This window comes from Eleutherodactylus coqui, chromosome 13 (genome assembly GCF_035609145.1).
Source record: "Eleutherodactylus coqui strain aEleCoq1 chromosome 13, aEleCoq1.hap1, whole genome shotgun sequence".
NCBI lineage: Eukaryota > Metazoa > Chordata > Amphibia > Anura > Eleutherodactylidae > Eleutherodactylus > Eleutherodactylus coqui.
In genome coordinates this window covers 128,684,469-128,707,094 of record NC_089849.1, presented here as the reverse complement: position 1 = coordinate 128,707,094, position 22,626 = coordinate 128,684,469, and the positions used below count along the sequence as shown (strand labels likewise).

Below are 22,626 nucleotides of genomic sequence, written 5' to 3'. Positions count from 1 at the left end.
TTACGTAACGCTAAAGATGGACGAGCTCCGCTGCGCAGAGAGACGTCATTAATTACGTAACGCTAAAGATCGACGAGCTCCGCTGCGCAGCGAGACGTCGTTAATTACGTAACGCTAAAGATGGACGAGCTCCGCTGCGCAGCGAGACGTCATTAATTACGTAACGCTAAAGATCGACGAGCTCCGCTGCGCAGCGAGACGTCATTAATTACGTAACGCCAAAGATGGTCGAGCTCCGCTGCGCGGCGAGACGTCGTTAATTACGTAACGCTAAAGATGGTCGAGCTCCGCTGCGCAGCGAGACGTCGTTAATTACGTAACGCTAAAGATGGACGAGCTCCGCTGCGCAGCGAGACGTCGTTAATTACGTAACGCTAAAGATGGACGAGCTCCGCTGCGCGGCGAGACGTCATTAATTACGTAACGCTAAAGATCGACGAGCTCCGCTGCGCGGCGAGACGTCAGTAATTACGTAACGCTAAAGATGGACGAGCTCCGCTGCGCAGCGAGACGTCATTAATTACGTAACGCTAAAGATCAACGAGCTCCGCTGCGCAGCGAGACGTCGTTAATTACGTAACGCTAAAGATGGACGAGCTCCGCTGCGCAGCGAGACGTCGTTAATTACGTAACGCTAAAGATGGACGAGCTCCGCTGCGCAGCGAGACGTCATTAATTACGTAACGCTAAAGATCGACGAGCTCCGCTGCGCAGAGAGACGTCATTAATTACGTAACGCTAAAGATCGACGAGCTCCGCTGCGCGGCGAGACGTCATTAATTACGTAACGCTAAAGATCGACGAGCTCCGCTGCGCAGCGAGACGTCGTTAATTACGTACCGCTAAAGATGGACGAGCTCCGCTGCGCGGCGAGACGTCATTAATTACGTAACGCTAAAGATCGACGAGCTCCGCTGCGCGGCGAGACGTCAGTAATTACGTAACGCTAAAGATGGACGAGCTCCGCTGCGCAGCGAGACGTCGTTAATTACGTACCGCGAAAGATGGACGAGCTCCGCTGCGCAGCGAGACGTCGTTAATTACGTAACGCTAAAGATGGACGAGCTCCGCTGCGCGGCGAGACGTCATTAATTACGTAACGCTAAAGATTGTTGAGCTCCGCTGCGCAGCGAGACGTCATTAATTACGTACCGCTAAAGATGGACGAGCTCCGCTGCGCAGCGAGACGTCGTTAATTACGTAACGCTAAAGATGGACGAGCTCCGCTGCGCAGCGAGACGTCAGTAATTACGTAACGCTAAAGATGGACGAGCTCCGCTGCGCAGTGAGACGTCATTAATTACGTAACGCTAAAGATCGACGAGCTCCGCTGCGCAGCGAGACGTCATTAATTACGTAACGCCAAAGATGGTCGAGCTCCGCTGCGCGGCGAGACGTCGTTAATTACGTAACGCTAAAGATGGTCGAGCTCCGCTGCGCAGCGAGACGTCGTTAATTACGTAACGCTAAAGATGGACGAGCTCCGCTGCGCAGCGAGACGTCGGTAATTACGTAACGCTAAAGATGGACGAGCTCCGCTGCACAGCGAGACGTCATTAATTACGTAACGCTAAAGATTGTTGAGCTCCGCTGCGCAGCGAGACGTCATTAATTACGTACCGCTAAAGATGGACGAGCTCCGCTGCGCAGCGAGACGTCGTTAATTACGTAACGCTAAAGATGGACGAGCTCCGCTGCGCAGCGAGACGTCGGTAATTACGTAACGCTAAAGATGGACGAGCTCCGCTGCACAGCGAGACGTCATTAATTACGTAACGCTAAAGATTGTTGAGCTCCGCTGCGCAGCGAGACGTCATTAATTACGTACCGCTAAAGATGGACGAGCTCCGCTGCGCAGAGAGACGTCATTAATTACGTAACGCTAAAGATGGACGAGCTCCGCTGCGCAGCGAGACGTCATTAATTACGTAACGCTAAAGATGGACGAGCTCCGCTGCGCAGCGAGACGTCATTAATTACGTAATGCTAAAGATGGTCGAGCTCCGCTGCGGAGCGAGACGTCAGTAATTACGTAACGCTAAAGATGGACGAGCTCCGCTGCGCAGCGAGACGTCATTAATTACGTAACGCTAAAGATCGACGAGCTCCGCTGCGCAGCGAGACGTCATTAATTACGTAACGCCAAAGATGGTCGAGCTCCGCTGCGCAGCGAGACGTCGGTAATTACGTAACGCTAAAGATGGACGAGCTCCGCTGCACAGCGAGACGTCAGTAATTACGTAACGCTAAAGATCGATGAGATTAATTACGTAACGCTAAAGATGGACGAGCTCCGCTGCGCTGCGAGACGAGGCGTCCGTTTGCTTAATGTTAAGGTATTTTTTTTGTAAGAACGAGCGTCTGTCATGGCGGCGCTGTCCTGACCCCGCGCCGTGCGCCGCTTGCTGAGAGTAAGAGGCAGCTGCTTTGTGCTGGCTCCCGGCCCCGCGCCGGCCCCTCTGCACTGCCCACCCAGGTGACCATCCTGTCACATGACCTGACATCATCAGCTGTCGTCCATTGTTATTGTCTGTGAAGCCATGATGCTGGAGCAGTGGGGGCCATTTTCTTGTGGCTCGCAGCGTCCCCTCCTGCGGTAACGCTTGCAGTCCGAGGGGGGATATCTGGTTTTGTGCAGGATACGAGGTAAGAGACCCTGACGGGGGCAGGTGGCGGCGCGGAGGGCTCAGCAGAGAGCGCTAATCTCTGAGGCGGGCGCGGATTACAGGGTGACCCTCACAGGACGACTGACCGGCTCTAATAAGGGGCTTCCAGCCCTCGCAGCGCAGGGGTCGTCAGCATGGAGGCCGTACGTTCTCCCCGTGTGTGCGTGGGCTTCCTCCGGACATGGCGGCTTCTTCCCACACCCAGATGGGCGCATTCACACACACGGATCTCCGCGGCGAATAGAGCCCATTGATTCTAATGGTTTCATTCGAACTGCATATATTTCAGTCGCATGAGAAACCCGCAGCGCCCCCTCCTGGTGCGAATCGCACGCCGCAGTAACCGTAGAAATCATCGGGCGTGCATCAATACGCCGGAAACCTGCATATTCACTGCGGAATTACGCTAAATCAATGGGGCTCCGTTTTTCCTTACACACACAAATACGCTGCCCGTCTGCAGAAACACGCAAGGCGTCGGCGTACTTTGGCTTCTGTATACACTATGTATACGTGGGCTGAATGCGCATATGGCGGTGTGAGCGCCCCCTCAGGCCGCCGTCACACGGGCGTATTTGCGCTCGCAGTATGCAGTGAATAGACCCATTCATTCACGCGTGTAGTTTGTGCGCAGTTCCATGCTCTAATTTCCAGTGCATTATGGGGGAAATAGAACATGTGAAACTAATTAGGCTAATAAGCCCCTTCAACGCAGGAACCGCCGCTTTTTTTTTGCGCACAAGTTGCATATGCAAAAAGCACCCTAAAAATTGCAGTTGTGCGTGCAAACATACAACCCAATGCAGAAAAACACGCAGCAAACGCACGTCTGCCCCCCCCCCGCCTCTGCGTGTTTTACTGTATTTTATACACGCGCACAAACAAAACGCGCAAACGCGCTCCGTCAATGTCAGGTAATTAGTTTATATTATGCTGTTTCGGCTCCCGTGAACCATTGAATGAACGGGTTCCATTCACTGCATGTTGGACGCACAAATCCATTGATGTGAATAAGCCCTAGCATGCATGCGCTGTATACGTAACGGTGGTTAGCTGTAGTACACCCCCGCCATGTTGATCCAGAGGAAGGTAAAACAAAACCCAATGAGGCAGAGGCCAATTACCCCACCCTGGGGAAAGAATTCCTCCCCGACTCCATAATGGCAGCTAGAGTAATCCCCGGATCAACACTCTTCAGAGAAGGTTCCTTCTAGACCCAAGTCCGGCGCTCAGAAGATCCTCCTACCAACAACCCGCGGGTCACCTGTCTATATGCTGTAATATCATAGACATCCAGTCCCTCTTAACCTCCTCTATGGATCCTGCCATCACCACGTCCTCAGGCACAGAGTTCCACAGTCTCACTGCTCTTACAGTAAGGCCTCCCTCCCGCAGGCGTTTGCAGAAATGCAGTGTTTTTCAGCGCTGTGTGACTGCGGTCTCGGCCCGGTTTCAGCAGCGCTGGCGGGCGTTATTCCAGCATTTCGGCTGTCACAGCTGATAATGCAGCCAAGGAAGCTGAAAAACAAATAAAAGCAATACCTAGCTGGCGCCGTCGGGGTCCCGGCCGCTGATCTCCGACGCTGCTCCAGGCTTCCCATACACTGACAGATCATCTATAGCTGGTAGCGCGGTTTGAGAACCCCTCCTCCAGCAAGGGATTGCTCTGATTGGTTCTTGAAACTGATTGGCTGAGCCAGTCAATGAATGGCTGTGATTGGTGCATTGAGCCAAAACCGAGAACCAATCACAGCAATCTCTTGCTGGAGGAGGGGTTCTCAAACCTCGCTACCAGCAATAGATGATCTGTCAGCGCAGGGGAAGCCTTTCAGCAGCATCGGAGATCAGCGGCCGGGACCCCAACGGCGCCAGCTGGGTGAATATTGCTTTTTTTTTTTTCCATCTAGTGCAGCTAGGGTGAATTTTCAGGGTAGGGCTTATATTTCAGGAGCCCCCCCGAAAATCGGTGTGCGGTACACACTGCCAAAATCATGCTACCAAGTTGTGCCGCGTTTTCAGCAGTGCTGAAGCAACTGCCCGCCGCCCATTCATTGCCATGGGCAACGCAGGGCTGAAAACGGCCAAAGATAGGACAAGCATCGCTGTGGGAGCGCAGCGCTGGAGACGCTGGTGTGAGCAGCTGAAATGGATGGAAGCGTTGTACAGCGCCGCGCCAAAAAGGCTAAGCGCTGTACTAAAACGCTGGTATGAGGCAGGCCTGAAGAAGCCCTTTCTGTTTGCTGTTGCCATAGAGCCATCTAATGGAAGTGGCGGTCCCACTCCACCCGGGCGTATGCTTATTGGGGACCCTGGACGAGGAGCGCTGGCAATGTCATGACCGGATAGTCCTTATTAAAGTATTGTTTCTGTCTCTAAGATGGATGGGTAGGCGGCCCCCGACGCTCTCAAGGTGGCAGAACGTCCCTGGGACTGCCTGATACAACTGTTAGAACGCTGCTGAGGGAACCTCTTGTGCCCGTGTATTGTATCTGAGGCGGATATTGTATCTGTGTGATGATGTACCGTTATACTCTATGGTGTACATCTGTTCAATAACACGGGTTTAGAAAAAATAATGGGTGGTTGGGGGTCCCGTTACCAAATGTAGGGGGGCCAGAAGATTCAGCTTACTCCTCTAACATCTGCTACATTTTGTAATGCAGTCTAGCCAACGACACACGATGGACGACTATGAGGATGAGATGACCAACCAACTGTTACACCTCGCCCTAGAGATGATTTGCTTGCTGACTGGAGAGGTGAGGGATTCTGGGAATCATGGTTTCCTGTGTTACATGCCATCTCATGTATGTAGTGTTATGGGTCTCTCCAAACATAGGACTGCACCGTAGTGAAGAAGACCTCTGGTGAGAGCGTAACTCCTGACAGCCATCCCTGTGGATCCAAAGTATGGAGCCGGACCCGGAGCACCGTCACGGGGCCGCCATCACACAGCAGGACCCGGAGCCCCATCACGGGGCCGCCATTACACAGCAAGAACCACGAGCAGAAGATCCTGGAGCTTACCAACAAGATGATAGAGCTGCTGACCAGAGAGGTGAGACCGCCGGGGAGCGGGGACATCATGCTGTAACACAAGGGAGAGATTGATGATGACCATATCATTGTGTTGTCAGGTCCCCATAAGGTGTCAGGACGTCAGTGTCCACCTCTCCATGGAGGAGTGGGAGTACTTAGAAGGACACAAGGAGCTCTACAAGGATGTCATGATGGAGGACCACCGGCCCCTCACACCTCCAGGTAAGGGGAAGCTAATCCTTGTCCTGGAGAGTTGCATAATGTATATGGGGTGTCCAGCAGCAACGTAGACTATAAGGTGTTACTATTCTAATGACCTGGCTCAGACCATAATGGGCCGGAATGACCGACGCGGCAGTACGGGAAGGCATCCAGTTAGTTTTGTTATTCACTCAAGATCTCACAGACGGGCGAAGAAACTCTTCTGGGTCAGAAAATAACTTGTATTGGTTCTAATAAAATATGAACTCGGCCAGGAGGGGGCAGCCTGGGGCACCATCACAAGAGGTGAGGACAGTCCGGTGCACCCCAGCGTCACACGGGACACCTTTATAAGGGTCAGGTGTAGGGATGGCTGACTTATGCCGGCTGCATGGGTCGGCCGGATGTGGGACGCTGCGCCGGCCGGTGACCCTGCACACCTACCTTCTTGTCCTCTCTTCTGTACTGCTGATGGTCGCACGGCTCGCCAGTTGTGAGAGGGCCGCGGGTCGGGCGGCCTCCATTGACTTCAATGGAGGCTATCCGCACAAAAATAGAGCATGCTGCAATTTTTTATTTTTGTGACAAGCAGAAAATGGCGGCCGCGGTCAGACGTGTGAGCCGTCATGTGGATGCTCCATTGGTTAGAATTGGTGCAGACTGCCACGAAGCGTCCGTGCGGCAGACGATTGCTGATTTCACAATTCAAACCCCGCCGCGTGCAGCCGGGCTAAGATGGACCCGCTAGATGGATACGGGGCGGGTGTGGAGCGGCGCCATGAGCTTAGACTGGAGTTCATTGCTACTCAGCAGACATATGTCTATCCGAGAACCACATCAGGGGGGCCGAAGCCCGGGACTGTTAGAGGTTCACCTATAGAGCCTTGCCGTATGCTCCAAAGACACCCCTCAATAGTGACCCCACCGACAATCCCTCAGCAAGCCAGAGTCACTGAGAGGGGGTCCGGCTGTATCACTGAGTAGTCTTTAAATGGACTGAGTATATGTACATCAGGCTCTATGTCCTGTATGGCATTATATGTACATCAGGCTCTATGTCCCGTATAGCATTATATGTACATCAGCCTCTATGTCCCGTATGGCAGCATATGTACATCAGGCTCTATGTCCCGTATGGCAGCATATGTACATCAGGCTCTATGTCCTGTATAGACACATATGTACATCAGGCTCTATGTCCTGTATGGCAGCATATGTACATCAGGCTCTATGTCCTGTATAGACACATATGTACATCAGGCTCTATGTCCCGTATGGCAGCATATGTACACCAGGCTCTATGTCCTGTATAGACACATATGTACATCAGGCTCTATGTCCTGTATGGCAGCATATGTACATCAGCCTCTATGTCCTGTATAGACACATATGTACATCAGGCTCTATATCCCGTATAGCAGCATATGGACATCAGGCTCTATGTCCTGTATAGACACATATGTACATCAGGCTCTATATCCCGTATAGCAGCATATGGACATCAGGCTCTATGTCCTGTATAGACACATATGTACACCAGGCTCTATGTCCTGTATAGACACATATGTACATCAGCCTCTATGTCCTGTATAGACACATATGTACATCAGGCTCTATGTCCTGTATAGACACATATGTACATCAGGCTCTATATCCCGTATAGCAGCATATGGACATCAGGCTCTATGTCCTGTATAGACACATATGTACACCAGGCTCTATGTCCTGTATAGACACATATGTACATCAGCCTCTATGTCCTGTATAGACACATATGTACATCAGGCTCTATGTCCTGTATAGCAGCATATGTATATCAGCCTCTATGTCCTGTATGGCATTATATGTACATCAGGCTCTATGTCCTGTATGGTATTATATGTACATCAGGCTCTATGTCCTGTATGGCAGCATATGTACATCAGGCTCTATGTCCTGTATAGACACATATGGACATCAGGCTCTATGTCCTGTATAGACACATATGTACATCAGGCTCTATGTCCTGTATAGCAGCATATGTACATCAGCCTCTATGTCCTGTATAGCAGCATATGTACATCAGCCTCTATGTCCTGTATGGCAGCATATGTACATCAGGCTCTATGTCCTGTATAGACACATATGTACATCAGGCTCTATGTCCTGTATAGACACATATGTACATCAGGCTCTATGTCCTGTATAGACACATATGTACACCAGGCTCTATGTCCTGTATAGACACATATGTACACCAGGCTCTATGTCCTGTATAGACACATATGTACATCAGGCTCTATGTCCTGTATAGACACATATGTACATCAGGCTCTATGTCCTGTATAGACACATATGTACATCAGGCTCTATGTCCTGTTTAGACACATATGTACATCAGGCTCTATGTCCTGTTTAGACACATATGTACATCAGGCTCTATGTCCTGTATAGACACATATGTACATCAGGCTCTATGTCCTGTATGGCATTATATGTACATCAGCCTCTATGTCCTGTATAGACACATATGTACATCAGGCTCTATGTCCTGTATGGCAGCATATGTACATCAGGCTCTATGTCCCGTATAGCAGCATATGTACATCAGCCTCTATGTCCCGTATAGCATTATATGTACATCAGGCTCTATGTCCTGTATGGCAGCATATGTACATCAGGCTCTATGTCCCGTATAGCAGCATATGTACATCAGGTTCTATGTCCTGTATGGCAGCATATGTACATCAGCCTCTATGTCCTGTATGGCAGCATATGTACATCAGCCTCTATGTCCTGTATGGCAGCATATGTACATCAGGCTCTATGTCCTGTATGGCAGCATATGTACATCAGGCTCTATGTCCCGTATGGCAGCATATGTACATCAGGCTCTATGTCCCGTATGGCAGCATATGTACATCAGGCTCTATGTCCCGTATGGCAGCATATGTACATCAGGCTCTATGTCCCGTATGGCAGCATATGTACATCAGGCTCTATGTCCCGTATGGCAGCATATGTACATCAGGCTCTATGTCCTGTATGGCAGCATATGTACATCAGCCTCTATGTCCTGTATAGACACATATGTACATCAGGCTCTATGTCCTGTATAGACACATATGTACATCAGGCTCTATGTCCTGTATAAACACATATGTACATCAGCCTCTATGTCCCGTATAGCATTATATGTACATCAGCCTCTATGTCCTATATAGCAGCACATGTACATCAGGCTCTATGTCCTGTATAGACACATATGTACATCAGCCTCTATGTCCTGTATAGACACATATGTACATCAGGCTCTATGTCCTGTATGGCAGCATATGTACATCAGGCTCTATGTCCTGTATGGCAGCATATGTACATCAGGCTCTATGTCCTGTATAGACACATATGTACATCAGGCTCTATGTTCCGTATAGCAGCATATGTACATCAGGCTCTATGTCCCATATAGCAGCATATGTACATCAGGCTCTATGTCCTGTATAGCAGCATATGTACATCAGGCTCTATGTCCCGTATAGCAGCATATGTACATCAGGCTCTATGTCCCGTATAGCAGCATATGTACATCAGGCTCTATGTCCCGTATAGCAGCATATGGACATCAGGCTCTATGTCCTGTATAGACACATATGTACATCAGCCTCTATGTCCTGTATGGCAGCATATGTACACCAGGCTCTATGTCCCGTATAGCAGCATATGTACATCAGGCTCTATGTCCCGTATGGCAGCATATGTACATCAGCCTCTATGTCCTGTATGGCAGCATATGTACATCAGCCTCTATGTCCTGTATGGCAGCATATGTACACCAGGCTCTATGTCCCGTATAGCAGCATATGTACACCAGGCTCTATGTCCCGTATAGCAGCATATGTACATCAGCCTCTATGTCCTGTATGGCAGCATATGTACATCAGCCTCTATGTCCTGCATGGCAGCATATGTACATCAGCCTCTATGTCCTGTATAGACACATATGTACATCAGGCTCTATGTCCTGTATAGACACATATGGACATCAGGCTCTATGTCCTGTATAGACACATATGGACATCAGGCTCTATGTCCTGTATAGACACATATGGACATCAGGCTCTATGTCCTGTATAGACACATATAGACATCAGGCTCTATGTCCTGTATAGACACATATGTACATCAGGCTCTATGTCCTGTATGGCAGCATATGTACATCAGCCTCTATGTCCCGTATGGCAGCATATGTACATCAGGCTCTATATCCTGTATGGCAGCATATGGACATCAGGCTCTATGTCCTGTATGGCAGCATATGTACACCAGGCTCTATGTCCCGTATAGCAGCATATGTACATCAGGCTCTATGTCCTATATGGCAGCATATGTACATCAGCCTCTATGTCCTGTATGGCAGCATATGTACATCAGCCTCTATGTCCTGTATCGACACATATGTACATCAGGCTCTATGTCCTGTATAGACACATATGTACATCAGCCTCTATGTCCTGTATAGACACATATAGACATCAGGCTCTATGTCCTGTATAGACACATATGTACATCAGGCTCTATGTCCTGTATGGCAGCATATGTACATCAGCCTCTATGTCCCGTATGGCCGCATATGTACATCAGGCTCTATGTCCTGTATAGACACATATGTACATCAGGCTCTATGTCCTGTATGGCAGCATATGTACATCAGCCTCTATGTCCTGTATAGACACATATGTACATCAGGCTCTATGTCCTGTATAGACACATATGTACATCAGGCTCTATGTCCTGTATAGACACATATGTACATCAGGCTCTATGTCCTGTTTAGACACATATGTACATCAGGCTCTATGTCCTGTATAGACACATATGTACATCAGGCTCTATGTCCTGTTTAGACACATATGTACATCAGGCTCTATGTCCTGTATAGACACATATGTACATCAGCCTCTATGTCCCGTATAGACACATATGTACATCAGGCTCTATGTCCTGTATGGCATTATATGTACATCAGCCTCTATGTCCTGTCTAGACACATATGTACATCAGGCTCTATGTCCTGTATGGCAGCATATGTACATCAGGCTCTATGTCCTCTATGGCAGCATATGTACCCCAGGCTCTATATCCTGTATAGACACATATGTACATCAGCCTCTATGTCCCGTATAGACACATATGTACATCAGGCTCTATGTCCTGTATAGACACATATGTACATCAGCCTCTATGTCCTGTATAGCATCATATGTACATCAGCCTCTATGTCCTGTATGGCAGCATATGTACATCAGGCTCTATGTCCCGTATGGCCGCATATGTACATCAGGCTCTATGTCCCGTATGGCCGCATATGTACATCAGGCTCTATGTCCTGTATGGCAGCATATGTACATCAGGCTCTATATCCTGTATGGCAGCATATGGACATCAGGCTCTATGTCCTGTATGGCAGCATATGTACACCAGGCTCTATGTCCCGTATAGCAGCATATGTACATCAGGCTCTATGTCCTGTATGGCAGCATATGTACATCAGGCTCTATATCCTGTATGGCAGCATATGTACATCAGGCTCTATATCCTGTATAGACACATATGGACATCAGGCTCTATATCCTGTATAGACACATATGGACATCAGGCTCTATGTCCTGTATAGACACATATGGACATCAGGCTCTATGTCCTGTATAGACGCATATGTACATCAGGCTCTATGTCCCGTATAGCAGCATATGTACATCAGGCTCTATGTCCCGTATAGCAGCATATGTACATCAGCCTCTATGTCCCGTATAGACACATATGTACATCAGGCTCTATGTCCCGTATAGCAGCATATGTACATCAGGCTCTATGTCCCGTATAGCAGCATATGTACATCAGCCTCTATGTCCCGTATAGCAGCATATGTACATCAGCCTCTATGTCCTGTATAGACACATATGTACATCAGGCTCTATGTCCTGTATAGACACATATGTACATCAGGCTGTATGTCCTGTATAGACGCATATGTACATCAGGCTCTATGTCCCGTATAGCAGCATATGTACATCAGCCTCTATGTCCTGTATAGCAGCATATGTACATCAGGCTCTATGTCCCGTATGGCCGCATATGTACATCAGGCTCTATATCCCGTATAGCAGCATATGTACATCAGGCTCTATGTCCTGTATAGCAGCATCTGTACATCAGGCTCTATGTCCCGTATGGCAGCATATGTACATCAGGCTCTATGTCTCGTATAGCAGCATATGTACATCAGCCTCTATGTCCTGTATGGCATTATATGTACATCAGGCTCTATGTCCTGTATAGACACATATGTACATCAGCCTCTATGTCCTGTATAGACACATATGTACATCAGGCTCTATGTCCTGTATAGACACATATGTACATCAGGCTCTATGTCCTGTATGGCAGCATATGTACATCAGCCTCTATGTCCTGTATAGACACATATGTACATCAGGCTCTATGTCCTGTATAGACACATATGTACACCAGGCTCTATGTCCTGTATAGACACATATGTACACCAGGCTCTATGTCCTGTATAGACACATATGTACACCAGGCTCTATGTCCCGTATAGCAGCATATGTACATCAGGCTCTATGTCCTGTATGGCAGCATATGGACATCAGCCTCTATGTCCTGTATAGACACATATGTACATCAGGCTCTATGTCCTGTATAGACACATATGTACATCAGGCTCTATGTCCTGTATAGACACATATGTACATCAGGCTATATGTCCTGTATGGCAGCATATGTACATCAGGCTCTATGTCCCGTATAGCAGCATATGTACATCAGCCTCTATGTCCTGTATAGCAGCATATGTACATCAGGCTCTATATCCCGTATAGCAGCATATGTACATCAGGCTCTATGTCCTGTATGGCAGCATATGTACATCAGCCTCTATGTCCTGTATGGCCGCATATGTACATCAGGCTCTATATCCTGTATAGACACATATGTACATCAGGCTCTATGTCCTGTATGGCAGCATATGTACATCAGGCTCTATGTCCCGTATAGCAGCATATGTACATCAGCCTCTATGTCCTGTATAGCAGCATATGTACATCAGGCTCTATATCCCGTATAGCAGCATATGTACATCAGGCTCTATGTCCTGTATAGACACATATGTACATCAGGCTCTATGTCCTGTATGGCAGCATATGGACATCAGCCTCTATGTCCTGTATAGCAGCATATGTACATCAGGCTCTATGTCCCGTATGGCCGCATATGTACATCAGGCTCTATATCCCGTATGGCCGCATATGTACACTAGGCTCTATGTCCTGTATAGACACATATGTACACCAGGCTCTATGTCCTGTATGGCAGCATATGTACATCAGGCTCTATGTCCTGTATGGCAGCATATGTACATCAGGCTCTATGTCCTGTATGGCAGCATATGTACATCAGGCTCTATGTCCTGTATAGACACATATGTACACTAGGCTCTATGTCCTGTATAGACACATATGTACACCAGGCTCTATGTCCTGTATAGCAGCATATGTACATCAGCCTCTATGTCCTGTATGGCAGCATATGTACACCAGGCTGTATGTCCTGTATGGCAGCATATGTACATCAGGCCCTATGTCCCGTATAGCAGCATATGTACATCAGGCCCTATGTCCCGTATAGCAGCATATGTACATCAGGCTCTATGTCCCGTATAGCAGCATATGTACATCAGGCTCTATGTCCCGTTTGCAGCATATGTACATCAGGCTCTATGTCCTGTATGGCAGCATATGTACATCAGCCTCTATGTCCCGTATGGCAGCATATGTACATCAGGCTCTATGTCCTGTATAGACACATATGTACATCAGGCTCTATGTCCTGTATAGACACATATGTACATCAGGCTCTATGTCCTGTATGGCAGCATATGTACATCAGGCTCTATGTCCCGTATGGCAGCATATGTACATCAGCCTCTATGTCCCGTATAGCAGCATATGTACATCAGGCTCTATGTCCCGTATAGACACATATGTACATCAGGCTCTATGTCCTGTATAGACACATATGTACATCAGGCTCTATGTCCTGTATGGCAGCATATGTACATCAGGCTCTATGTCCTGTATGGCATTATATGTACATCAGGCTCTATGTCCTGTATAGACACATATGTACATCAGGCTCTATGTCCTGTATGGCAGCATATGTACATCAGGCTCTATGTCCCGTATAGCAGCATATGTACATCAGGCTCTATGTCCCGTATGGCCGCATATGTACATCAGGCTCTATGTCCCGTATGGCCGCATATGTACACCAGGCTGTATGTCCTGTATAGACACATATGTACACCAGGCTCTATGTCCTGTATAGACACATATATACATCAGGCTCTATGTCCTGTATGGCAGCATATGTACATCAGGCTCTATGTCCTGTATAGACACATATGTACATCAGGCTCTATGTCCTGTATGGCAGCATATGTACATCAGCCTCTATGTCCCGTATGGCAGCATATGTACATCAGGCTCTATGTCCTGTATAGACACATATGTACATCAGGCTCTATGTCCCGTATGGCAGCATATGTACATCAGGCTCTATGTCCTGTATGGCCGCATATGTACATCAGGCTCTATATCCCGTATAGCAGCATATGTACATCAGGCTCTATGTCCTGTATAGCAGCATATGTACATCAGCCTCTATGTCCTGTATAGACACATATGTACATCAGCCTCTATGTCCTGTATAGACACATATGTACATCTGGCTCTATGTCCTGTATAGACACATATGTACATCAGGCTCTATGTCCTGTATAGCAGCATATGTACATCAGGCTCTATGTCCCGTATAGCAGCATATGTACATCAGGCTCTATGTCCTGTATAGCAGCATATGTACATCAGGCTCTATGTCCCGTATAGCAGCATATGTACATCAGGCTCTATGTCCCGTATAGCAGCATATGTACATCAGCCTCTATGTCCTGTATAGACACATATGTACATCAGGCTCTATGTTCCGTATAGCAGCATATGTACATCAGGCTCTATGTCCCGTATAGCAGCATATGTACATCAGGCTCTATGTCCCGTATAGCAGCATATGTACATCAGGCTCTATGTCCCGTATAGCAGCATATGTACATCAGGCTCTATGTCCCGTTTGCAGCATATGGACATCAGGCTCTATGTCCTGTATGGCAGCATACGGACATCAGGCTCTATGTCCTGTATAGCAGCATATGTACATCAGGCTCTATGTCCTGTATGGCAGCATATGTACATCAGGCTCTATGTCCCGTATGGCAGCATATGTACATCAGGCTCTATGTCCCGTATAGCAGCATATGTACATCAGGCTCTATGTCCCGTATAGCAGCATATGTACATCAGGCTCTATGTCCCGTATAGCAGCATATGTACATCAGGCTCTATGTCCCGTATAGACACATATGTACACCAGGCTCTATGTCCCGTATAGACACATATGTACACCAGGCTCTATGTCCCGTATAGACGCATATGTACATCAGACTCTGTCCTGTATAGACACATATGTACATCAGCCTCTATGTCCTGTAGAGACACATATGTACATCAGGCTCTATGTCCTGTATAGACACATATGTACATCAGGCTCTATGTCCTGTATAGACACATATGTACATCAGGCTCTATGTCCTGTATAGACACATATGTACATCAGGCTCTATGTCCTGTATAGACACATATGTACATCAGGCTCTATGTCCCGTATAGACACATATGTACATCAGGCTCTATGTCCTGTATAGACACATATGTACATCAGCCTCTATGTCCTGTATAGCAGCATATGTACATCAGGCTCTATATCCTGTATAGACACATATGTACATCAGCCTCTATGTCCTGTATAGACACATATGTACATCAGCCTCTATGTCCTGTATGGCAGCATATGTACATCAGGCTCTATATCCTGTATAGACACATATGGACATCAGGCTCTATGTCCCGTATAGCAGCATATGTACATCAGGCTCTATGTCCCGTATAGCAGCATATGTACATCAGGCTCTATGTCCCGTATAGCAGCATATGGACATCAGGCTCTATGTCCCGTATAGCAGCATATGTACATCAAGCTCTATGTCCCGTATAGCAGCATATGTACATCAGGCTCTATGTCCCGTATAGCAGCATATGTACATCAGGCTCTATGTCCTGTATAGACGCATATGTACATCAGGCTCTATGTCCTGTATAGACGCATATGTACATCAGGCTCTATGTCCTGTATAGACACATATGTACATCAGGCTCTATGTCCTGTATAGACACATATGTACACCAGGCTCTATGTCCTGTATAGACGCATATGTACATCAGGCTCTATGTCCTGTATAGACACATATGTACATCAGGCTCTATATCCCGTATAGCAGCATATGTACATCAGGCTCTATGTCCTGTATGGCAGCATATGTACATCAGCCTCTATGTCCTGTATAGACACATAAGTACATCAGGCTCTATGTCCCGTATGGCCGCATATGTACATCAGGCTCTATGTCCTGTATGGCAGCATATGTACATCAGGCTCTATGTCCTGTATGGCAGCATATGTACATCAGCCTCTATGTCCTGTATAGCAGCATATGTACATCAGGCTCTATGTCCTGTATAGACACATATGTACATCAGGCTCTATGTCCTGTATAGCAGCATATGTACATCAGGCTCTATGTCCTGTATAGACACATATGTACATCAGGCTCTATGTCCTGTATAGCAGCATATGTACATCAGGCTCTATGTCCCGTATAGCAGCATATGTACATCAGCCTCTATGTCCTGTATAGACACATATGTGCATGTAACGCCCAGAGGGATAGGGCCGTGAAGTGTTCACTCTTTACTTATAAGGTATTCTGATTTGCACCTCTGTGTGAGAACACTTTTCTAATTAAGAGCTCTTGAATCACAGATGATGCCCAGCAGGTTGTCCCAACAATAATCCAGTGAGTGGAGACTGAGCGGGGATTGGACTGTTCCACCCGCCTCCAGTTACAGTAAACAGGCAGTCGTCCATCAGCGATACTACCTGTTCACACGGCCAATATGTTGTTCAGATTATTGCATGTAGAAGCTGAACAACAAATAAGAAGCGAATTCTCCTTCATCGGTCAGTCAGGCAGCGTTTACACTGAACCGCTGGATGCCGAAATCTGAACAATGTATTGGCCCGTGTAAAAGGGCCCTTAATGTTTCCAAAATAAACATTACACAAGTCAAAGGAAGACACTGATGGTGTTCTGGGGCATTCTTCCAATAAAGAGGTCCACAGCCACCTCTCCACTAACATTTATAGGGGCTCTGTATAATTCCCGACTCCCAGGAACGCCTGCAGGACATCACCGAGCCGGACCTCCGCTGGTGTCACCCTTATGATAGAGGTCTCAGATGATAATCCTCTTTCTTCAGATACTTTGTGCATGAGCTCTCCAGTCCTTTATCTTATTGTGTAAAATGGAAAATCTTCGTCTAGCTCCCAGAAAAGACAATTTCCTTATATTTTTCACTGGAAAACTAGATGGTTTTTGACAAACTAAACCACAGGCTTCCATGAAGATATTTCTTGACTTTTTCTGTGGGGTGTAGGCAATACAATATAATTCTCTCTTTCTTTTTAGATGTTTTTGACAATAGAGCAGCTCCAATAGGATTTCATGATCTGATCTCTTTTTCAGAGCCTAAAAAGAAGCAGCCGAGATCGTTAAAGCCAAATCAGATGCCTGAAATAACAATAAGTGAAGACGAACATTCCCCCGATACTCTACGATCGAGTACTGAAGAAGATCTCCACAACGTCACCAGTTATATGTCCATCGATCACGCACAACTATATGCCTCTACAGTCAGTGAAAAAGAACCAGTCCTATATTTCATAGATACAGACCTCCATATACCCACACATCATCACACACTTTCTAGTATGGAGGAATCCATCTCAAGTCAAGAAGGAAGCCTCCCAGATGTCCATATTCATTCCTCCAGTTATCCATCTGTCCATATCAAAGAGGAATCCTTATGGGATGAAGGAGATACTATTTACATACCCACCGGTGACATACCATATGCATCTACTCATTTTAAGGAGGAGCAGGTCTCATGGGAAGAAGAAGAGGATTTTACCAATGACTTATATGCTTCTTCAGACATAACTCAAGAATATTTATCTACTCATCTAAGCATGGAATCGGTCTCATTTGACGAGTTAGCCTATCACAGCTATAATCCGTTTCCCAAATATCAAAGAACTCCTACCAAGTTGTATCAATGTCCTGAATGTGATAAGTATTTTCTAAGCAGTTCTCAGCTAGTTATCCATCAGAAATCACACTTCAAACAGAAGTCCCTCAGCTTTGTTCAAAAGGACAATCTAATTAATCAGGAGAAAATTCCCTTTAGCGAGCGAGCCTTCCAGTGCACCGAATGTGGCAAACAATTCCTCGAGAAGGGCAAGTTAATCCGTCATATTAAGTCTCACACAGGAGAGAAACCATACGCATGTTCCCAATGTGATAAAAGATTTCTCGAGAATTGGAAGTTAATTCGGCACCAGAAAACACACGCAGGAGAGAAGGCCTACTGCTGCTATGAATGTGGAAAACCATTTTCAGATCGAGTTAAGTTAGTCAACCATCAGAGAATTCACACAGCAGAGAGCCAGTTTATGTGCTCGGAGTGTGGAATAGATTTCAGAGACAGATCATCACTTCTGGTCCATCTAATGAACCACTCGGGAGAGAAACCTCATGAATGTTTGGAGTGTGGCAAACTTTTTGCTTACAAGTCCTCACTCTTTCAACACAAGATCGTTCACTCAGCTGTTCATCCATATCGGAGCTCCACGTGTAGCAAGCAGTTTATTGATTTCCCAGAACCTTCTGAGATCAAGAAAAATGAAATGCGAGAGAAAGTCTACGAGTGTTCTGAATGCAGAAAGTGTTTTTCAAGCAGTTCCTTACTCATCATCCATCAGCGATCTCATACAGGAGAGAAACCATTCAGATGTTCCGAGTGTGGCAGATGTTTTGCCATCAATGCTCAACTTGTGAAGCATCTAAGGACTCACACTGGAGAGAAGCCATTTGAATGTTCCGAATGTGGAAAAGGCTTATCGTCAAATGCGGAGCTCGTCGCCCACTGGAGAATTCACACGGGAGAGAGACCTTATAAGTGCAGTGAATGTGAAAAATGTTTCAGTATGAAGGCATCACTGACGGAACATTTAAGAATCCACACAGGGGAGAAACCCTATCTGTGTTCAGAATGTGGAAAATGTTTTGCTGGAAAGTCAACATTGCTTAAACACAAGAAGATCCACAAAGAAGAAAAAGAACACATCTGTTCCTTTTGTGGTATGTGCTTCATGGATAAGACCTCGTTGGCCACCCATAAGAGAACGCACCAGATTATGGACAAGGAGATCAAGCTGTACATATGTTCTGAATGTGGCAAATGTCTAAGACACAAGTCTTCCCTCGTTATACATCAGCGCAGTCATACAGGGGAGAAGCCATTCGCTTGTTTAGAATGTGGCAAATGTTTCATAAGTCAGTCGAAGCGGGCGGCCCATCGCAGAATCCACACTGGAGAAAAACCATACGAGTGTTCCTTGTGTAGAAAGCGGTTTAGACTTTCTTCACACCTCAGTAGACATCACAAAATCCACATGCAGAAGAAATAATGTGTTTGGACAGAACATCGCTGTTTGTTTCCACAGACATCTAGAAAGAGCTATTCAACTACATCTAAGTGATCTTCCTTTTGGCCGCCCCCCAAGAACGGATGCTTTAGGGGCCATCCTTTTGGTTCAACGATCCATTCAAAGCTTCCACTTCCGCTTTGGATTCTATTTTCTTTAGTCCAGGCTGTTACTAGGATAGAAGCTGAACTAGCGATAGAGACGCACTATAATGGAGAACGTTGTGTCGTACTGATGGCGGAGGGGGACAACTGAACTTCAACTTTTGGCTAAACCTTTCATAAAAGGAATCATCCATCAATTTAACAAGCAAGTGCAGAAAATGCAATGACTGTTCCATACCCCATTGGAAGAATGCCTTGCCTCATCGTCAGGGAAATGTATATAGGATTACCAGAGATGACCCCGTATCCTCATCATGCTGGATGTACTTCATGATGACACCTTGTTAAGACTAACTCTACTACTAAAACACATTTTCTGTAACCTAATAATAAAATACTTTGCATCATTCTAGGCTGGGGTTTCCACTCAGATCTTCTGTTTTGTGATGCCTCCTCCTCTTAGTAGCTTCATTAATTCCGGTATTGTCGTCCACGCCGGTATTTCCTAATTCACTTGAAAGGGCCTGACCTTCTGCATGAGGATAATGTGGCCGAGCGGCTGTGCCAGGATGAACGCTGAGGGGTCTGTGGTGCTATAGAGCCCCCCTTCTGATGATTGCACGGTCCAAATACCCCAAATGAAACTTGATGACCCTTCCTAAAGATGAGCCATCCGTGTTTTATTCTTGGTCTTGGGCTTTTATCCCATGCCGTAGTATAAATATGGCGCAGCATTAAAGCTCCTGCAATCTCTTCTTTGAGCTACATTGTGCTCAGAAGCAACCTGCTTTCACTATTTGACGCAGTGATCATGTGATCACCAGGCGCTTCCAGGCACGCCATAACTACAGGGTCGTAGCAGACCCAGATCAGCTCTGCCAGGGACTATTGCCACTATAGGGGGGTCCTATGGATGCTACAGTTACAGTGCAAAAGTGTGAAATAGAAAAAAAATGACATTGTGAATGTTCTCAGGAGGTCTGATGTGATGTCATGGGGAATATAGATGTTAAAAAAACTACAAAATAAGCTAAAATGTATACAAAAAGAAAACGACCCACCGCCAACACCAACCAGAACCCTTGCCTCTTTGGCCCGTAAGCTTTGACCCATTCCTGGACTTTATTTCAGCGTGAATATACTAAGTTTTGAAATAACTATAAATTTTAATAAAATATTTTAAGCTTTTTACCCCTAATAAAACAAAAAATGAAAAAGTTTTGTAAAAAAATGGCCCTATGTGTGACCTTACAAGTTTCATTCCCTTTTCAAGAAGTCTGGAACAACTCTAAGGAGTCTGATAGATGTGCGGATGGATAAGAGAATACATGAAATGTTACCACGCTGAACTGTGGAGACCTAGACAAAGCCACCAAATACCAATTGTTCCCTCTAACTGATACTTTGTTTCCAATTCTATCGTCCCCCAAATCCTCCCTGGTGCTGCCATGTGTGATGCACAGAAAATAGACAACAGTGTAGTTTTGTGGAGATGAGAGGTAAGTCCAATGGCCTTCAGATATCCTAAGTATGCAATGGTAGTGATGACTAGTTGTACCCCTCATGTCATTTATTGCATGCCGTGAGTAAAAATCCACAGTTTAGGGAGGAAAAGTAAGTGAACCGCTGGATTTAATAAGATTCTCATCTTTCACTTTCTATTAGAGAAAACACAAGAGCACTGATTTCAGTGAGAGCTGCGCCTGTAAGTGCGAGCACCGGCCACCACACAAGGGTTGCAACAGCAGCTTCTGCTCTGACCTCAGTGTAGCCTGGCACTGACAGCCGGCGCTGCCTGGAAAACCCCTTTAAGGAATACTTAAAGGGGTTGTCCCGAGAAAGCAAGTGGGGTTAAGTACTTCCGTATGGCCATATTAATGCACTTTGTAATATACATCGTGCATTAAATATGAGCCATACAGAAGTTATTCACTTACCTGCTCCGTTGCTGGCGTCCCCGTCTCCATGGTGCCGTCTAATTTCAGCGTCTTATCTCCCGATTAGACGCGCTTGCGCAGAAGGGTCTTCTCCCTTCTCTTGGGTCTCAGCACGAGCGGAGTTCTGGCTCCGCCCCCTTATACGCGTTATCGCGTAGCTCCGCCCCGTCATGTGTGCCGATTCCAGCCAATCAGGAGGCTGGAATCGGCAATGGACCGCACAGAGCCCACGGTGCACCATGGGAGAAGACCCGCGGTGCATCGTGGGTGAAGATCCCAGCGGCCATCTTGCTAAGGTAAGGAAGAAGTCGCCGCAGCGTGGGGATTCGGGTAAGTACTAAACGTTTTTGTTTTTTTTAACACATGCATTGGGTTTGTCTCGCGCTGAACGGGGGGCCTATTGAATAAAAAAAAAAACAGTTTCGGCGCGGGACAACCCCTTTAAGCATCACAGTAAAATCCCTTCGGGGATCTGTCCAGGTAGGAAGCACAAATGAAAGTGACAACAGGAGCGCTGAAGAGGGAGTAGGTCTGCAAGGGGTGGCCACAGACAATTCCTCTCTCCTTAGTGTCCTTGTCACTAGTGGTAGCATGAGGCGGTACCTGTATAGTGGCCCAAAGCAACTATTTCTGGCCCCTTTATAACTGTCATACATGTCATGTCTTCAATGTGGATACATTGTGCAAAATGTCTTGTCTGCTGTTATGTGTTTTGCACAGCTGCCGCATGTGAGAGGTTAATGCCTGAAAGTGGCTGGGATATGTCTGGAAATATATCAATATCTGTCTAGATACATGATGTCTGCACCCTATAAATGTGAGTGATTGGGGTGTGGTGTGAAAATCCATGATCTTCAACGATAGTGAGAGGAGTACAAGCTATGGTGAGAAGGAACAGTGGCGTCA

The 22,626-nt window shown here is 46.7% G+C and overlaps 1 protein-coding gene across 3 annotated transcripts; it reads left to right on the top strand.

Moving 5' to 3' along the window:
* Nucleotides 1–2,508: 2,508 nt before the first annotated feature.
* On the top strand, nt 2,509–20,195 carry LOC136588321 (zinc finger protein 665-like). 3 transcript variants are annotated; one of them, XM_066587437.1, is made up of 5 exons: nt 2,509–2,646; nt 5,330–5,425; nt 5,506–5,724; nt 5,804–5,927; nt 17,659–20,195. In XM_066587437.1, exons 2-5 carry the CDS (start codon nt 5,348–5,350, stop codon nt 19,659–19,661), a joined length of 2,424 nt encoding a protein of 807 aa, XP_066443534.1. In that variant the 5' UTR covers nt 2,509–2,646; nt 5,330–5,347; the 3' UTR covers nt 19,662–20,195. The 3 variants fall into 3 exon arrangements, with proteins under 3 accessions (XP_066443534.1, XP_066443536.1, XP_066443535.1); XM_066587439.1 differs by lacking the exon at nt 2,509–2,646 and having other exon boundaries at nt 5,519–5,724; XM_066587438.1 differs by lacking the exon at nt 2,509–2,646 and having other exon boundaries at nt 5,482–5,724.
* Nucleotides 20,196–22,626: the final 2,431 nt, after the last annotated feature.

Bases quoted from the DNA above. Each gene is read 5' to 3' on its own strand.
- LOC136588321 (XM_066587437.1), top strand. From the start codon at position 5,348: ATGGACGACTATGAGGATGAGATGACCAACCAACTGTTACACCTCGCC. The intron at 5,426-5,505 runs GTGAGGGATTCT...CTCCAAACATAG, and splicing joins TTTGCTTGCTGACTGGAGAG to GACTGCACCGTAGTGAAGAA. The intron at 5,725-5,803 runs GTGAGACCGCCG...TTGTGTTGTCAG, and splicing joins TAGAGCTGCTGACCAGAGAG to GTCCCCATAAGGTGTCAGGA.